Raw genomic sequence first — 16,623 nt, forward strand, 5'->3', positions numbered from 1 at the left:
TTGCAGAGCCATACCTCTCCAACACAGTCTTCAATACCCTTTTTATCTTGGACCACCTGCTAAATTTGAAGGAGCAGGTTTGTCACTCTCATCAATAAAGGTTCACCTGGCCACCATTTCAGCATTCCATCCAGGAGAGGCAGGCCACTCGGTCTTTGCTAACCTGATGGTGCGGCGTTTTCTTAAAGGACTGGATAGGCTGTATCCACAGGATGGGCAACCGAGCCGGCTTGGGACCTTAAACTGGTGTTTTCAAGGCCTCCATTCGAGGCATTAGCGACATGCTCACTGCTCTATCGATCATGGAAGGTAGCTTTCCTGGTCACAATAACTTCAGCTAGCAGGGCAACCAAGCTCAGTGCCCTCACATCTGACCCTCTGTATATCATCTTTTACAAGGATAAGATGCAACTTCGGCTGCACCTTGCCTTTCTCCGTAAGGTCGTCTTGCGTTTTCATGCAAACCAAGACATCTTTCTCCCAGTTTTTTTCCTCAAAGCCTCCCCTAACAGCCAGGAGCAGAGGCTCGACTTCCTGGACGTTTGGCTTTTTATATTGAGCGAACAAAGCTGTTTCATAACTTGAACCAGCTGTTTGTTGTGGTGGACAGGATGAAGGGCCTCCCAGTGTCCTCCCAAAGGATGATATCATGGATGATGCAAGCATGCTGCGATCTGGCAAACATACCTGCCCCCATGCTGAAGGCTCATTCCACTAGGGCTTAGGTTTCCTTGGCGACTTTCCTGGCCCAGATCCCGATATAGAAGATCTGTAGAACGGCAACGTGGTCCTCGGTCCACACTTTTACTTCTCGTTATGCCATTACCCAGCATGCCAGGAACGATACAGCATTCGGCAAAGCGGTGCTTCATTCAGCAATTCCATAAACTCCAACCCCGCCTCCTAGGTAAGGCGTGGGAGTCACCTACTTGGAATAGACATGAGCAAGCATTTGAAGAAGAAAAAAGTTACTTACCTCTCATAACCATTGTTCTTCGAGATGTGTTGCTCATGTCCATTCCAAGACCCGCCTGGCTTCATCGTCAGAGTAATCCGTCAAGAAGGAACTGGAGAGGCGGCAGGTCATCAGGGCAGGGCCGTATACATGGCGTCATGAAGGCGAGACTCCAGGGGGCGCCTGAGCCAACCCTACAGGTACTGCTAGGGGAAAAACCTTCCGTTGATTGTGCACCTACTTGGAATGGACATGGGTAACACATCTTGAAGAACAACAGTTACGAGAGGTAGGTAACCATTTTTTCTGGACCAGGGATAGGTGAGGGTGCTTCCTGCTTCGTTGAGGGCAAATGGACCCCAAGACCCACTTAGCTGCTCCTAGCCCTCCACCCCTCTGGCCCCCCAGGTTCAAACACCCCCTCCTCCTGCCCAGTGTTCTCCCTCTCCTTCCCACTGCTACCAAGGGGGGGGGACCCTGTGCTCCCTCTTCTCCCCCCCAGCACTGGGGGTCCTCTGCTTCTCCCCCCAATGGGGTATCCTATGCTCCCACCACCACCAGTGGGGGCCCCTGTGCTCCTCCCTGCCTACTCACCCCCACCACAGGGTACCTTTTGCTCTCACCACCCCCACTGGGTACCCTATACTCCCCCTCCCACTCTGACTGACCTCCTCTTTGTGTGCCCCACCCCCAGAGGCCCTGCTCACTGCCTCAAAACTATTTGGTTAGGAGGAGTGTTACTTGGTATAGGCTCAGTTACTGATTGGTGGAGGCAGACAATGGGGCAGGGTGGGTGAACTAGCATGGCAGAGGAAACTGACCGGAGAACCTCAGCTCCTGGAGAAAGGGACCTGGCTGCATGGCACTGCAGTGTGCACCATGAGCAGACCTCTGGTATGAAACTGGGGGGGGGGGTGTCCGGTGCCCCCTCTCTAAATGGTGTCTCTAGTTATAGCATCGTTCTTCTTTGAGTGGTGTCCCTGTGGGTGCTCCACTGTAGGTGTTGGTGCGTCCCTGTGCCGGAGATCGGAGATTTCTCGCAGCAGTACTTGGTCGGGGAAGGGCGTACACAGGAGTTGTCTCATGCAGCCATTGGCACCTCCTGTAGCGCATGCACCCCCGACCGTCCCCTCAGTTCCTTCTGAACCATCCTCGGCTGCAGACGGAGCTCCATGGCAGTGCTCTTGTAATTTTTTTTTTCATTCAGAAAGTATTAAAGTTACATAGGAACTTCTTATTAGTCTATACTTAGTTACGTTGTTTAGTTAGTCTTAGTCTATACGTAGTTTCGTTAGTTCCTCTTAGAGGGTTTTTCTTAAAAAAAAAAAAAAAAAAAAAGACAACTTTTTCTCTGCTTAACGCCCCGTTTGGGAACAGTTTCTACAGTTTACCATTACAATTAACTCCCACCCTTATCTCTCGAGAGGCGGGAGAGGCTTAACTGCAGTCATGGTGGGCTCAACAGGATTTAAAAAGTGTGACTCCTGACTGATGCCGGTCTCTGACAGCCACACATCCTGCATTCGCTGTCTGGGAGAAACTCATATGCCAGAAATGCTTACATTGCACCAATTAACAACAAGGGCAAGATGTGACAGGGATCTCCACTTGAAAATGCTTCTACTGGAGAAATCCCTCCAACCTCCACAAGAGACGTCCTCCGGGGAGTCTCATAAACTGAGATTCCTGAGCTCTGATAAGGCTCTGACTTCCAAAACTCTCAAGAAGTGACCTCGACCTCTCCAGCAAGAGTGTCTCAGAAAAAGAGAGCTTCCCCAGCGAGGTCTTTACCCTCACTGCTCCACTCATCCAGAGTGAGCACTTACGAGGCACCGGGCTCCTCCAGCACCATCCCTCAGCGGACCCCTGCTGAGCCCCAATGCGCGGCACCAGAGTTGAGATGTCAAGTCTCCTCCATGGCACCAACTACCCCACTGCAAGTGCAGCACAGGCAGTGGCACCGCGATCAATGCTGTCACCACCGGCACCAGCCCAAGATTTCATGCCGGCTAACAAACCAAACCCGGTACTGGTCAACACTCCAACGGTTGACTGCAACCCCAAGGCAGGACCAGCACAACTTCTGCATACTGAGGACATAGCAGTTTTTCTTCAGCACCACAGTCACCACTGCTTGGCACCGAGCACTCCCCGAACTACATAGCACAGTATCATCCTTCATCCCCTGCACCACTCTCCCTCGCCACTATGCATGAAGGAGACGTGCAGGACAACTGCTTCTCCTCTCAATGTTCATCCCATCACAGATGAGACCTACATGGAACGCTGTGAAGCCTAAGCCTCATCCCTCTGTGCATTCACAGCCCTAGTATGCACTGCACTGACCTTACTCATTACCACCTTAGCCCATGCAGTGGCCACAATGGGGTCTTTGGCCCACATATCAGAACCCCTATTCTGGTCCCCTTTCCCCAGCAACAAGAGGTTTCAGAGTACACCCATCATTACCACACAGAGAAATCTCTGACCCTCCTCCCCCCCACCCCCCCAAGACAGAGAGAGAAGAGGAAGAGTTACTATTACAGGCAGATCTAGATGATTCACCACCTGCCCCACACTCATCTTCTGCGCCAGACGAAGCAGTGACACCGTCTGCCCCTACAGCACCAAATGACTTGAAACAGTTCCAAGAACTCTTCAAAAGAGTAGCAAACAGCCAAGAAATTGCCTTACATGAGGTGCAGGAGAAAGACCATAAGTTGTTAAAAATCTTACAACCGGCATCATCGACCAAGATTGCCCTCCCCATACATGAGGCTATAATGGAGCATGTGAAGGTAATATGGCAAACACCGGCATCAGCACCACCCACCAACGAGGGCTGACAGAAAATACTTCGTTCCAGCCAAAAGCATGGATTTTTTGTTTTCACACCCTCAAGCCTGCTCTCTGGTAGTAGAGGCTGCTAATCAGTGCAGTAAATAGCCTCATTTCTGCTCCTCACTGCCAGGTAAAGAACACAAGAAACTGGACCTCTTTTTGGGTGGAAAGTTTACTCGTCAGCCACCCTTCTGCTTAGAGTTACCAACTATTCTGCTCTACTAGCAAATTATAACTACTCTAACTACAGTAAAATACAAGAGCTCGTGGAGGACCTTCCCGAGCATAACCGTCCTCAACTCAATGCCATTATCAATGAGGGTCAGTTAATAGCCCGCACAACACTGCAAGCCTCAACGGATGTAGTGGACGCAGCTGCCTGAATAACCACAACAGCTGTGGTTATGAGAAGAACATCATGGTTGCAGGCTTCGGGAGTTCCAAAAGAACTACAACTAATAGTGGAGGACCTCCCCTTCGATAGGGATAAACTATTCTAGTCTCAAACAGACGACGTCCTCTATACCATGAAGGCCTCCTGAGCTATGCTGCGTACACTAGGCATACACCCACTGTTTGACAAATGTCCTCGCTTTACACCATACCAGAGGTCACGAAACACCTCGTTTAACCGTCAGCAACCACAGTACTTCACTCAGAACAGACCCAAACAATGGGCTCAGAGGTGACGAGCTCCACAGAACTAGGCCTCATCCACCCATCCATCTGCATCTAAGCCACAATTTTGAAGTCTTGGTCGAGGGTATGCACGACCTCCCCACACCTCTAGCACCAACAGATACCTCATTCCACACTTTTGGTGGTTCTTCACACCGCGCACAGTCAACCTGTGGAACTCCTTGCCTGAGGAGGTTGTGAAGGCTAGGACTATAACAGGGTTTAAAAGAGAACTAGATAAATTCATGAAGGTTAAGTCCATTAATGGCTATTAGCCAGGATGGGTAAGGAATGGTGTCCCTAGCCTCTGTTTGTCAGAGGGTGGAGATGGATGGCAGGAGAGAGATCACTTGATGATTACCTATTAGGTTCACTCCCTCTGAGGCACCTGGCATTGGCCACTGTCGGTAGACAGGATGCTGGGCTGGATGGACCTTTGGTCTGACCTAGTTCTTATGTTCTACGCCCATTTTACCATGCCTGGGCTGTGATAACCACAGATCAATGAGTTTTGGAGATCACACAATCTGGCTACACCATTCCTTTCACAGGCATCCCCTCCTCCCTTCCCCATTCCTCTTCAGAGACCGCTCTCATGAGCACCATCTGCAACAGGAAGTAGACCATCACCTACTGCTGGGTGCTGTAGAACTAGTACCACATCAATTCCAAGGGAGGGGTTTTAATTCCAGATATTTCCTGTCACAGAAGAAAGGAGGGGGATGGAGACCAATCTTAGATCTCCGAAAACTCAACAGGTTCATATGCAACCACAGGTTCAAAATGGTCATGCTGGCCACAATAATCTCAGCGCTAGACGGAGGGGCGGAGGGGGACTGGTTTGCAGCCCTTGACCTCCTAGATGCATACTTCCATTTACAATGCATCCTGCCCACAGACGGTTCCTGCGGTTCACAGTAGGACCCAACCACTACCAATACAGGGTCCTTCCCTTTGGACTGTCCACCGCTCCTGGTGTATTCTCAAACGCTTGCAGTAGTAGCAGCACATTTATGACACAAAGGAGTCACAATCTTCTCTATTTGGACGATTTCCTTCTCAAGGGTGCCAATTGACAAGAAACAGCAGGCATGCTGAAGACCACAGTAGACCTGTTTCACCAGCTAGGTCTACAGATAAACAAAAAGAAATCCACCCTGGAACCAACCCAGCGATTGGAGTTTATCGGAGCCGACCTAGACTCCATACAAGCCAAGGCAGTATTTCCAAACCACGGATTCACTACATTGACCAGTCTTATTTCCACAGTGACCATCAGCCTGCAAACTTCAGTGAGGACATGCCTTCAGATTCTGGGACATATGGCAGCACGACTTTTGTAGTAAAGTATTCCAGACTCCATATGCACTGTCTGCAGCACTGGTTGAGCATGGTCTATGGACCCAGCAAAGACTCTCTCAACAGATGTGCGATACTGCCACCAAGGGTTATCCTCTCCCTACAATGGTGGACACAGCCAGGGAATGTATGCTCCGGGATTCTCTTTCAACAAGACCCCCCCCCCCATCGGTGACTATTACAACAGATGCCTCTCTGATAGGCTGGGGCGCCCACTTGGGTCACACAATTTACAAGGCAAGTGGTCCGTGATGGAAATCCGACTACATATCAATCTCCTGGAACTCCGCGTGGTACACAATGCATGCCAACACTTCCTCCCACTCATACGAGAAACCTCAATCTCTAGTCTCACCGACAATGTGGCATGCATGTTTTACATCAATCGCCAAGGAGGAGCCAGATCTCACTAGCTATGCGTAGAAGCCATGAATTTATGGAACTTCTGCATCCATAACAATATAAACATCACAGCATCATACCTACCAGGATGCCAAAACACTGCAGCTGACAACCTCAGCAGGCACTTCCCATAGGAAGATGAGTGGGAAATCCATGACAGTGTTCTCAGCACGATATTCCAAAAATGGGGTCACCCAGTAATTGACCTTTTCACCTCAGCGACAAATCACAAATGTCCATGTCATAAACAGATAGTTAAGGGTTAAGGTCTCTTTTACCTGTAAAGGGTTAACATGCAGTACCTGATGACCACCTGACCAGAGGACCAATCAGAGACAAGATAATTTCAAATCTCTGTGGAGGGAAGCCTTTGTCTGTGTTCTTTGTGTAAGTGTTCGTTCTCTTTTTGGATCTAAGAGAGGCCAGACATGTCTCCAAGTTCTCCTGGAGTAGTTCCTACTATTCAATAGTGAGTATTAATTAGAAAGGCGGATTAGTCTTATAATTTGATTTCTACATTTGCAATTGTGTGTTTGCTGAAGGAAATTCTTTATTCCTGTTTGCTGTTACTTTGCTTTTACTGAGAAAGAAAGGAGGGGGGATTCTCTCCAGAGATTAATAAGTTTAGACCCTGTGTATTGTTCCATCTTGGATTACAGAGACAAGTTACTTTCTTTTTATTCTTTAATAAATCTTTTCTGTTAAGAACTTTGGTTGATCTTTCCTTGGGTGGATTCTCAGGGAAAGGGGCGGAGGGAGGCATCCCTCTGTAGTTGGATCCCGGTATCTCTCCTAGGAAAAGGGAGGGGGGAGGAAGCAGGGGGGAATGGTTTATTTCTCCTGGGTGTAAGAACTCCATGGATTTGGGGCTCTTGGGATCCCCAAGGATTTTGGGGAAGGACTGTGTCCCAATACACGTACCTTATTGGGTGGTGGCAGCTTTTACCAGATCTAAACTAGGATTTTAGTTTAGAGGGAAACCAAGGCAGGTCCCCATTTTGGAACCCAACAGCTCTAAGTGGGGGTGAGACCTATGACAGTCCACTATTTTGCTCCAGGGCAGGCCTGGCACCAGGATCGTTAGGAGATGCCTTCCTCATCCCGTGGAATGTCACTCATGTACGCCTTTCCGCTGATACCACTGATCCCAAGTGTCATCCGCGAGATACGACTCAGAGCATACATCATTCTCATTGTTCCCACGTGGCCCAGACAGACTTGGTTTCCCTACCTCTGTGCCCCACAACTGCTGCCTTTCTAGACAGATCTCCTGTTCAGAACAAGGGCCTGACGCTCCATCAAGACCCAGTGAAATTCCATCTGAAAGCGTGGCTCCTCTCTGGTTCCAACATGGGAATTGAACTGTTTGGAAAAAGTAAAACAGGTCTTACTAAATAGCTGTCGCCTCACCACTAGAAATACTTAATGCCACAAGTGGAGAAGATTCTCCCTTTGGTGTCAGCAAAAACAGCTGGACACGACAATGGCGCCTCTATCTATGATCCTAGACTACCTACTAGAACTGAAGGAACAGGGTCAGCCATAAGTTCTATTAAAGTACACCTGGCTGCCATCACGGCCCTCCACGAAGATAGAAGGGGCTTCAATATTCGCTCACCTGATTACATGGAGCTTTCTAGCAGATATACAGAACATGTACCCAGAAGTACGCCAACCTCTAAGCAACCTGCTCGCTCCTACATATGTCAATGAAAGTCACATTCCTAGTGGAAGCAGCAAAGAGTCCTGTGGCACCTTATAGACTAACAGACGTTTTGCAGCATGAGCTTTCGTGGGTGAATACCCACTTCTTCAGATGCAAGTCTTCAGATTCCTAGTGGCAATCACGTCTGCAAGATGTCAGCGAAATAGGAGCATTGATGGCTGAACCACCGTACACTGTATTTACCAAAAACACAATCATGTTGCATCCTCACCCAAAATTCTTGCCTAAAGTGGCTACAAATTTTCATATTAACCAAACCATACACTTACCTGCCTTCTATCTCAAGCTACGTAATGACTCTCGAGAAGCAACGTTGCACATGTTTGATGTCAGACAGGCTGTAGCCTTCTATTTGGACAGAACTAAACCATTTTGCAAGTCACCAAGACTATTCGTCTTTACAGTAGAGCGCTCCAAGGGCTCTACAATATCTACCCAGAGACTCTCCAAATGGGTCTCTAACTGTATTCAAACTTGCTACATCGCAAAGAACCCCCCATGGGCATCAGATCCCACTCAACGCGAGCCATGGTGACATTGATTGCATTCTTGAACAATGTCCCCTTAATAAATATTTGTAGAGCTGCAACTTGGACATCGGAGCACACTTTTGCAAAGCATTATGCTATCACCCAAGGCCTTGTCTCAGACTCTGTCGTTGACCTCACAGTGCTCTCATCACACACATACATAACTCTGAACCCCTACCACTCCTAGTAGGGTACTGCTCTACAAGCACCTAGAGTGGAGCACCCACAGGGACACCACTCACAGAAGAAGTTGTTACTCACCTTGTGCAGTAATGATGGTTCTTCGAGATGTGTCCCCCTGTGGGTGCTCCACTACCCACCTTCCTGCCCTCTACTTTGGAGTTCACACAGCCGAGCTCTGCGGTAGAGAAGGAACAGAGGGGATGGTCGGGGGTGTGCGCACTACAGGAGGTTCCAACGGCCGCACGAGATGACTCCTGTGCGTGCCCTTCTCCTGACTGAGTACTACTGCAAGAAATCTCCAGCGCAGGGACGCACTGAAACCTAGAGTGGAGAACCCACAGGGACACACATCTCGAAGAACCATCATTACTGCACAAGGTGAGTAACTACTACTTCTCTCTGGTCCAGTGAACAGTTTCACCAGGAGAGACTGAGCAAAATAGCCTGTAGTCTGATGGTTAAGATGCCCACCTGGCAGGGGGAAGATCTAATGGACCTGAGTTTCAAGTCCCTGTTAAAGAGAGGAGATTCAAACCTGGGTCTCCCACATCCCAGGAAGTGCCCTAACCACTGGGCTACACACACACATTTGTTGGCCTGAAACAGACTTGCAATTTGCTGACAAATTCCGAACATTTTCAGAACAGAAAATATTTTTTCTGGTTGTTTTTTTAAGTTTGTGGGCAAATCTGAAAAATCAGTTATCTGTCCAGCTCTACTAGACAGTACTGCTTGTACTCCATCTCTAAAGACTCTGTACTGTCTTCACTCAGACTGCTCACCGGAATGGAGGTCCGCACAGGATAGGGTAGACTAAACAGGGTTTATTTACAAGAGCATTTATATACAAATTTATATTCTGGCCTTAGCAGCCTAGCTCATTGTGTTGGCATACCTGCTGTCTTGCTCTTGCTTTCTGTCTCAGAGGTGGCCAGTACAAGAGAGTCATTCCCCGTGCTTGTGTTAAAGGGAGAGTGCACCAGTTCTCTAACCATGCTTGAATACCATACAGAGTATTTCTGCTTTGATCTTGCAATTCTGTAGTTCTGTTTCCAAGGCATGAGAGTCTAGTCACTCCCACTTTCTGGAATTTTTGTTTCTTTGGCATGTCCCTCCATTGGGTTGATAAGATTTTTAGAATGATTTTTCTGGTTCTTGGGTCATGTTCTGCATCTTCCCAGCTTTTTGTTGGTGAAGGCTGATGTGTTTGGGAGGTAATTTTTACCTCTTTTATTTAATAAATAAAGAAAAGAACAAAAACCTTGTTCCTTGATGGTATTTGTCTTTGTTCTTTCAACCGTTTTAATAGTTACTATATAATGTTTTCCTTTGGACATCCTTGAGCTCATTGCTTTCCAGGAGTAAGAATTCTGCACAGATATCTTCAGAGGACAGAAAACTACTTAGATTCCATTCTGTTTTATTAGAGATATCATCTTGCAAGATTCTCACTCTCCCATCACCCCTCAAAGTTTGGAGTGTAGTGTGTGTTTGTTACTGATTAGGTTATGTATGTGCATGTACTGAGTTTATTATTTTTTGCTTTTGAGGCCTGATTTTCCAAATAGATGGTGATTGGCTTAATTTGAGGGAGGTCAGTCACAAACTAATTGTAACATTTAAGCTAGTAGCTGTAGGTGCAGGTAAGAAGTGTGTGGAGGAGAGGTTGGCTCACACCCTTAAGAGACGATAGTACTTTCAGTCAGTTTAACCTATATCAGACTTAGATGCTGAAACCCAGGAGTGAGAATCCTGCAAGATATATTCCAAGGATCAGAGCCCTTTACTACTTATTAGATATGATAGTAAATATATACAGTAAGAGATTGTTGTATGAAATTGCTGCTCTAGTGTAAAAATCAATATATCAGATTATTATTCCATAGCATTACAATAAGCATCTTGTTTTAGCTTCCCTTAATTAATTTAGATAAACATGTCATTTTTGTTCTACTTTTGGTAGTTTAAAAAAATCTGATTTCATTAGGATGACTTTTTTTAAAAGGAATTTGATTTATTGATAACTAGAGTTAAAAATCTATGAACAAATCCTTAATTTTAATTCAGACTTTGTTTATGATGTGACAAATTTATTAAAAAATAGTAAAAAATAATCATTTTAGAGAGAATTAACTTGATTGATGAAAATTCTGAGGCGGGAAATAATTTGTGACTTTACAAAGAGCTAATTAATTTTGACTAAAACATTTTTATATTAATGTTTTTTAAACTGGTACAATTATATAACTAAAAGTAAGTGTGTGTGTGTGTGTGTGTTTTTCCTGTGCCAGAGAGAATTTTTCCTTTTCCCTCAAATGTGGAATCCACACTCCACAGTACAGTGATATACAGCCCAGGATGGGCAATTTTCAGCCTCAGATTGATTACAAATTTAAGATCAGATGCATCCTTGAGCCAATACGGCTAGAATTGATTACTGTGTGATGCACCAGAAAGGGCAGATTTCCAATTTTTCATTAGAATAAAGAACTTCTTGTCCTATTAAAAAATATTGAAATATCAAGCCTAAAATATTGTCATGGTATGAAAAGACATTTTAAGGTCTGTGTGTATTTCAAGGATTACTTTTTAAAAAATTTCCTTTCCTTCAAAACCTGTTTAGTTAGACTCAGACTGCCTGGAGAGCTTGATTTTACAGGAGAGGGTTATGAAAACTGTTTCCAGTCAAAGTTTAACATTGTAAGACATTTCTAAATTACCTTTTCCATAAAATGGCGAATTATAGGGGTATTCCAATTAATTGACATCACAAGCACTATATTCAATCTACAGAACTACCTTGAAAAGCTTTGTATCAATTGGAAATGCATGACAGTTCCCATGCAAAGGTGATGTCATTGCTGTGCTCTAGGAAGAGAATTTACCTTCCAGCTGCTTCATTTCCTCTGCCACCACTGCAAAGAGCAAATGAGACTTTTATTTGTGTCTTCAAGACTAGGTCTTTCCTTAGATCTATCTTAAGATCTTATTGTAAGTGGTTTGCATAGAGTAGTGTACGATAATTTACTTGTCCTTTTGGCACCATAAGGGCTTCAAGAGGTGTGGCGATCATATCAGAGATTGATACCCACATCCATTGCCTTCTGTGTCTGGGTGAGACTTAGTAACTCAATGCACTTTTGGACACATCTTCTCTCTCTGCACCACAAGGCTTGAGACTTATTGGCTTGGATAACATTACAATAGTGACTATTAAGGCTCATGTTTTATGGTATAAATTGATCACAGGCAGGAGTCGGAAAGAAATTACCCATATATGGGATAATATTGTGCAAATAAGTGAATGCTGAGTATTTACACCTACCTTTGGCACTGGCTACTGTCAAACAAGATGTCTGTCCTTTATATTCTTAATTAACATAGGTCTCTGGTATAAGAATCTATACTGTACCTTTCCCCCATAAAAACAATATATTATTTCTAGGGCTGTCGATTAATCGCAGTTAACTCGCACGATTAACTAAAAAAATTAATCCCGATTAATTGTAGTTTTAATCGTACTGTTAAATAATAGGATACCAATTGAAAATTATTCATATTTGTGGATGTTTTCTACATTTTCAAATATATTGATTTCAATTACAACACAGAATACGAAGTGTACAGTGCTTACTTTATATTATTTTTATTACAAATATTTGCACTGTAAAAATGGTAAACAAAATAGTATTTTTCAATTCAACTCATACAAGTACTGTAGTTCAATCTCTTTATTGTGAAAGTGCAACTTACAAATGTAGATTTTTTTTTTGTTACATAACTGCACTCAAAAACAAAATAATGTAAAACTTTAGAGCCTACAAGTCCACTCAGTCTTACTTCTTGTTCAGCCAGTCACTCAGAGAAACAAGTTTTGTAGTCGGCATTGCAAGGTGTTTACCTACCAGACATGCTAACATTTGAATGCCCCCTACATGCTTCGGCCATCATTCCGGAGGACATGCTTCCATGCTGATGATGCTCATGAAAAAAATTAATGCGTTTAATTAAATTTGTGACTCAACTCTGTGGGGGAGAATTATGTCTCCTGTTCTGTTTTACCCACATTCTGCCATATATTTCATGTTTTAGCAGTCTTGGATGATGACCCAGAACATGTTTGTTTTAAGAAAATTTTCACTGCAGATTTGAGAAAATGCAAAGAAGGTACCAATGTGAGATTTCTAAAAATAGCTATTGCACTCGACCGTAGGTTTAAAAAGCTGTAGTGCCTTCCAAAATCTGAGAGGGATGAGATGTGGAGCATGCTTTCATAAGTTTTAAAAGAGCAACACTCCATTGTGGAAACTATATAGAACCTGAACCACCAAAAAAAGAAAATCAATCATCTGCCGGTGGCATCTGACTCAGATTATGAAAAAGAGCATATGTTGGTCTGCACTGCTTTGGATCATTATTGAACAGAACTCGTCATCTGCATGGATGCAACTAGAATGGTGGTTGAAGCATGAAGGGACATATGAATCTTTAGTGCATCTGGCATGTAAATATCTTGTGACGCCGGCTACAACAGTGTCATGCGAACAGCTGTTCTCACTTTCAGGTAACATTGTAAACTAGAAGCAGGCAGCATTATCTCCTGCAAATGTAAACAAACTTGTTTGTCTGAGTGATTGGCTGAACAAAGAAGTAGGACTGAGTGGACTTGCAGGCTCTAAAGTTTTTTACATTGTTTTGTTTTTGAATGCAGTTTGGTTTTTGTACATAATTATATATTTGTAAGTTCAACTTTCATGATAGAGATTGCACTACAGTACTTGTATTAGGTTAATTGTAATATACTATTGTTTTTTACAGTGAAAATATTTATAACAAGTGAGCACTGTACATTTTGTATTCTGTGTTGTAATTGAAATCAATATATTTGAATGTAAAAACATCCAAAAATATTTAAATAAATGGTCTTCTGTTATTGTTTAATGGCATGATTAATCACATGACAGCCCTAGTTATTTTCTCTCTTGCTAATTTTTTAGTTTGTTGCATTAAAAGTTATTTTATAGCTAGTGCTGCTAACATAATGGTAGCAATTATACATAACTAAACACTTTGTAGTAAGACATCACAAAATAAAGGCGTTTCATTATCTTCCAAATTGTTTTTGGAATTTTGTTCGAACAAATTCCTCAAGAAACAGTATACCTTTTTAAGAACTGTTAAATTGTATTTTTTTCCAACTTCTCAGCAGCTTTTTTTTTAGCACACCTGGTGGAAGAGTTGAAATGACCATCCTATCCCATATGAAGATTTTTGCTATCTCTTCTCTAATTTGTAGCTCTAAACTAATTATTTTATCAAATAAATAACATTCCATTTACCACATTCCTAAGATACTCTCTCACTTTCTTTGAGCCCTATTCATTGTCTTTAATCCCAATCCTTGCACAGCACAGTTGGGGACAAACACTTGTGTTTCAAGATACCAATTATACTATTTAAAATACAAGAAGACCAAGTCCTCTTTCAGCAGTCTGACCACATTCTAATGTTCAGCTTGAGTTAGCTGTAGCCTGTCTCATGGAGGATATTAATTTATGGCTTTATACCACCTAGCCATGAAATACAAACTATTTAGGGCTTCCTTTATGATAAGATACTTAAAATCATGTATGTGGAATTTTGGCTGCTGGCATGGGAAGTTTTCGCTAAATGGTATTAAATCATTCTAAGGTATATATTTGCTGTTTGTTTTCAGAGGAATTCCAGGGAAGAAATGTGGAACAATCATATTGACAGCAGAGGAGCTGAACTGTTGCAGGGTAAGTGAATGTTTTCACTGCTGCTTAAACAATTTGTTTTTATGGTACTAATGTAATCTGATATTGGACCAGTTTTTTAAAGATACAGTTTACAAATGGGGTAAAAGAAATAGGAACACAATTACCTTTGTATGAAATTCTTTATTTATTGCTTCACTTAATTGTTCTTTTCAGTTACTATTAACCTGAATAATAGAGAAGTGAAGAACAATTTGGAGCACAGAGAAGTTCATATTAAACCTACTCTTATTGTTCCCCAAATTAATCAATATGAATCTCTTCTTAGTTTCTTAATCCCCAAATACTAGTAAATTGTTTAACTATGTGAGTTACGGGGTTATATGTCCATTATGAGATTTTTGAGAGGGAGAAGTGAGTAGCAAGAAGAACAGCAAGCAAAAGAAATCGTTGTAGTTTTAGCTTTGTAATTCAAAGTTTGTCTATTCTGTACTTAATGTGTGGCTAAAACAATTTAAAAAAAAAAGTTGATTGGAATAAATAATATCTGGTATGAAAAGGAATAGCCCCAGAAGAGAGGCTAAATTTAAAAATGTTTTAAAAGATTGTCCCAGCCAAGTGATACTCGTAAGTGTCTAAATGTGGAAAAGCTGTAGGGATCAGGGAAAGAAGGGGAGAGTGAGGAGAGATTGTTATGGATAACCAGGAATGATTAAGTCCTGAAGGGAGTTTTGAGGAGATTACTAAATAGAAGGATGGTGTTTATTGGAAAGAAAGTGAAAATTTTTTCCAAGTGTAAATGGTAACATAAGAGAAGGTACAAAGTCAAGAAAGCAAAAACTAAGTGTAGGGATCAATAAAGCAAGGTATTTGGTAAAAAGCATAAAGATCAAATAAGGAAGTAAAATGAAAATTAAATCAAAGACAAACAGGATGGAGTATGTAGAGGCTTGAAGGGATTTGTTAAGGGCTTTAATTTTTAGTAATTGCTAGTTTCATGCTGAATGTTTTATTTAACTTTTGACTTTTTTTTACTGTATAACAGTTTTTCCTCATCTTTTCCTCAGTTATTGCAGTAGTAACTTGTTTGTATCTTTACTGATGTATCCAACATACTACCCATAGAACTTAAAATAATGCTTTTTTATGTTCTATTTTCTGTTTGTTTATTTAAAATACTTTATTAGGAACTCTAAATCCTGTGCCTTATTTCTAGTTTACAAAGGCTTGTATGTCCAATTGCAGAGCAGAAATTGTTTTAAATTGCATATTGCCCTAAAATGTAAATAATTATACAGACTATCCATTGCCTTTGGTAGCCCAACAGATTCCTAATATAGTGATCTTCAGGGTACAATGTAATGCCTAATTCTTCTTTGAGTGCTTGTTCATGTCCATTCCAAGCGGGCGGGGGGGAGGGGGAGGGTGTGTGTGTGTGTGCACGCGCATGTTCACGGTGGCCAGAAGATTCTTCCCATAGCAGCATCTGTTTGATCGGTCTGGACGCCCCCTGGAGTCACGCCTTCATGGCGCTCAGTATAGAGCCCTGCTGACCCGCCACCCCTTCAGTTCCTTCTTACCACCAGTGATGGTTGGCTGGAACGTCCCATAGTCCTTGCTTAGCAAGCACATTCTACAGTTCTTTAGTAACTAGTAATTAGTAATTTTTTTCATAGCGGCATCCGTCGGGTCGGTCTGGGCGCCCCATGGAGTCGCGCCTTCATGGCGCTCAATATAAAGCCCTGTCGACCCGCCATCCCTTCAGTTCCTTCTTACCGCCAGTGATGGTTGGCTGGAACTTGCCATAGTCCTTGCTTAGCAAGCACGTTGTACAGTTCTTTGTATATAGTTTACCTTAGTTGTTAGTAATTAGAGTTGTTGGAGGTTCCCCTCCATTTTGACTCCCCGGAGCTGTGGTATGCCGCAGTTCCTGGGGTTTAAAAACTGTGTGGCCTGCACGAAGCACAATCCACACTCCTCGTGCTTATGTTGTCTAGGGGAGGGTCACCAAAAGGATCACCGTAAGATCTGCCATGAGTTCCGCCCTAGAACTCTTAAAGAAAGGGAACAGCGGCTTAAAGTGATCCCCATGAAGGAAGCTGTATGCCCCTATTTGGACCCGGGCTCAGGGGACCCGGCTCCTAACACATTCTCCTCGATGGGGAGCACCCCAGCACCGTCCTCAAGCTTGGCGCTGAGAAAAGACTCATC

At 43.4% G+C, this 16,623-nt stretch overlaps 1 protein-coding gene across 7 annotated transcripts in view; it reads left to right on the top strand.

Annotated features, from left to right (window-relative positions):
• Nucleotides 1-16,623, top strand: part of CPNE8 (copine 8) — a 230,181-nt gene that overhangs the window by 81,144 nt on the left and 132,414 nt on the right. For all 7 annotated transcript variants that reach the window (XM_045030458.1, XM_045030442.1, XM_045030450.1 and 4 more), the window contains exon 7: nt 14,391-14,454. In XM_045030458.1, the coding sequence (XP_044886393.1) occupies nt 14,391-14,454 (64 nt within the window). The remainder of the gene's footprint in view (nt 1-14,390; nt 14,455-16,623) is intronic.

The sequence above is a fragment of the Mauremys mutica genome, chromosome 1 (genome assembly GCF_020497125.1).
Source record: "Mauremys mutica isolate MM-2020 ecotype Southern chromosome 1, ASM2049712v1, whole genome shotgun sequence".
NCBI classification, from domain to species: Eukaryota; Metazoa; Chordata; order Testudines; family Geoemydidae; genus Mauremys; species Mauremys mutica.